Source organism: Pongo pygmaeus, chromosome 22, assembly GCF_028885625.2.
Source record: "Pongo pygmaeus isolate AG05252 chromosome 22, NHGRI_mPonPyg2-v2.0_pri, whole genome shotgun sequence".
Lineage (NCBI taxonomy): Eukaryota > Metazoa > Chordata > Mammalia > Primates > Hominidae > Pongo > Pongo pygmaeus.
Window position 1 is genome coordinate 43,140,220 of NC_072395.2, and position 2,614 is coordinate 43,142,833.

General features: G+C 39.3%; 1 protein-coding gene across 1 annotated transcript; it reads right to left on the reverse strand.

Annotated features, from left to right (window-relative positions):
• Positions 1–1,100: 1,100 nt before the first annotated feature.
• LOC129022572 (keratin-associated protein 13-2) lies at positions 1,101–2,014 on the reverse strand. Its single transcript, XM_054468832.2, has one exon. It carries the CDS (start codon positions 1,985–1,987, stop codon positions 1,397–1,399), a length of 591 nt encoding a protein of 196 aa, XP_054324807.2. The 5' UTR covers positions 1,988–2,014; the 3' UTR covers positions 1,101–1,396.
• Positions 2,015–2,614: the final 600 nt, after the last annotated feature.

Here is a 2,614-nt window from a genome sequence, read left to right on the forward strand (position 1 = left end):
TAAGAGAAAAGATACCCTCTTTTTTCAAGTTTAATTATAAAAAGCTTAAGGAAAAGGTGTCGGGGAAAAAAATCAATTAAAGCTCATGACATATTATTGGAGGAAATGATAAACGTTCAAAGTTATTTTCCCATTCATGGAGAGTTGTTACTAAATATTTTATGAAAAAGTTTTAGCTGAATTTTTACACTACCTTTAGCCTCTGAAATAAATCACTTGCTTAAATTAAAATCAACAGAGAAGGTCTTATGTCTCAGATGTGAATAGCATCCTACAAATATTTATTTTTATTCACACTGTCACAGCTGAGCAGTGGATTCCAGGGATACTGAGGGAGGTTATAAGATTTAGAACATTGAAAGTAATCTAATTTTAACTGCCACTCAATGCAGAAATCACTGAAAAGTAATATCTTTTTCCTTGTTGATAAACTCAATAATCCAAAGAAAACACAAAGGTTATAATAGTTCTATAAATTTATAATTTATAAATATACATTTATAACAAGCCGAAGTATTTCTCCCTATAACTGTTTCCATTATTCACAGCTGTAAACCTTAAGTCTTTCCGTCTTCTCTGCTTCTCTCTCTCTTTCTCACACACACACAACACAAACACACACACACACTGAATAATTAATTTTCTCCTATATTTAAACACAACCATAATGCCCTCCAGTACCTAAAATTTCATATTTTCCCTTTTCCATCATAATATTTCAGATTTATTCAAATATTTTATAATTTTATGTTTAATCACCTAGTTGACATTTTCTGAGAAAACTCTAACAAAATACTGTTTTAAAAATGCAAACAGAAAGCAAATATGATTGTCGGCAAAAAGTGTCTTCCCTGAAAACACACCACCATTATAAGCGTTCTCAATAATTCTGTTAAGAATCCAACCAGTTTTCATGGCAGAAGACATGCACTTGCTCAGTCTTTAGGCAGTGGCGTGCCCAGAGAATCTCCCCATACACTAGGCCTGATGACATTACCTACGGAAATGGATGTCCAAGGAAAAGACGTCTGGGGGCCTGGAGCCCCCAAAACAAATCACAAATCAAACTTTGAAAACCCATAAAAGACAGAGAGAACATATTGGAATCAACAGTAAATGAATTTATTACGTGAAACAAAACTGAACTTCCATATACTTTATAAGATGAACTTATGTGATAATGAATCACTTGTTTCAAAATTATAGACATTTGACTCTATATTTTGCTCATTCATTAATTTCACAGTTTGAAAGAATTAGTCTGTCCAGCCAGTACTTGATGCCAGAGAAAGGATGAAGAGCTAGTAGTAAGAAGGGTTAGCTTACATTGCTGGAAAAGCCTATGATAGCAGCTCTACGTAGAGACTGAGACACTTTGCTTAACAGGTCTGGAAATTCAGCAAGTTGATCTACAGAAGGTTGATCCATAGGCTGGTCTGTAACAAGGAGACTGGCAGCTCCTAGAAGCCAAGTAGGTTGGGCGGCAGAATCCAGATCCATAGCCCAGGGAAGGGAAGCCACAGCCTCCATAACCCAGGGATCTGAAGCCACTGGACCCACAGCCCACTGAGTAGCAGCTCCTCGATCCATAGCCCAGGGAGCGGCAGCTGCTGGATCCAAAGCCTAGAGACCCAGAGTAAGTCGTCTCGCAAGGACTGCAGAGCAAGGAGGTTCTGGGGCGGTAGCAGGAGGTCTGGCAGGGGCTGGACTCCACACAGGACGTCTGGCAGCTGGTGGGCTCCCAGTAGGTCTCCTGACAGCCCCTGTAGAGAGAGGAACCCAGCTGGCAGGTGCTGGGAGAGCAGAGGTCAGTGCTGTAGACCTGGTTGCTGGGGTAGGAAAAGCCACAGGAGGAGGCTGGGTGGTGCAGGTAGCCGCCACAGGAGCGGGAGGAAAAGTTTCCAGAGCAGCAGTTGTGGGACATGTTGACGGGAGATGTGAGTTCAGTTGAGTTATAGTGGAAAGAGTCTCTGAGTTTGAATGTCATAGTCTGGACTCCAAGTTATATATGCTCTTAGACCTGGGTGTGTTCACTGTCTCGACACTCCCTCCTCCTTGCTCACCTTTTATTATAGGAATGCTTCCCTAGGTTATTGTTTAATTTATCACATCTTCATATACTTAGTTGTACTTTAGTCACTCTGGAACACTTAGAAGGAAGCCACTCAGTTTTTTTTTTTCCTGGAATTCACTGTGGTTTGACCTTCAATGTTATATGTCATCATATTTATGAGTATCTTGCCTCTTATTATTTGAGTACAGTGAGTCCTTATAGCACCAAATGGAATTACACAAAATTCTTTCTTTACTTCCATTAAGTTATCAGGAGCATCAGTGGTTACTACTCAAAATAGATTGTCCTTTTTTTTTTTACACAAGCATATTACTTGTTACTAGAAACGGAGGATTTCTCCAAATACTAACTATATTCAGTAGCCTCAGCAATCTGTCAGTTAAACCTTTTACTAATATCTTAAGAGCTCAGGATCAGAAATGAGGAGTGCAGCATTATGTTGGGTGTCCATACCAGGCATCTTCCTTAACAAGAGGCTACTTTAGACAATGCTCACTTAGGAAACAATAAACACAAACTTTTTAGTAAGACTTTAAATTG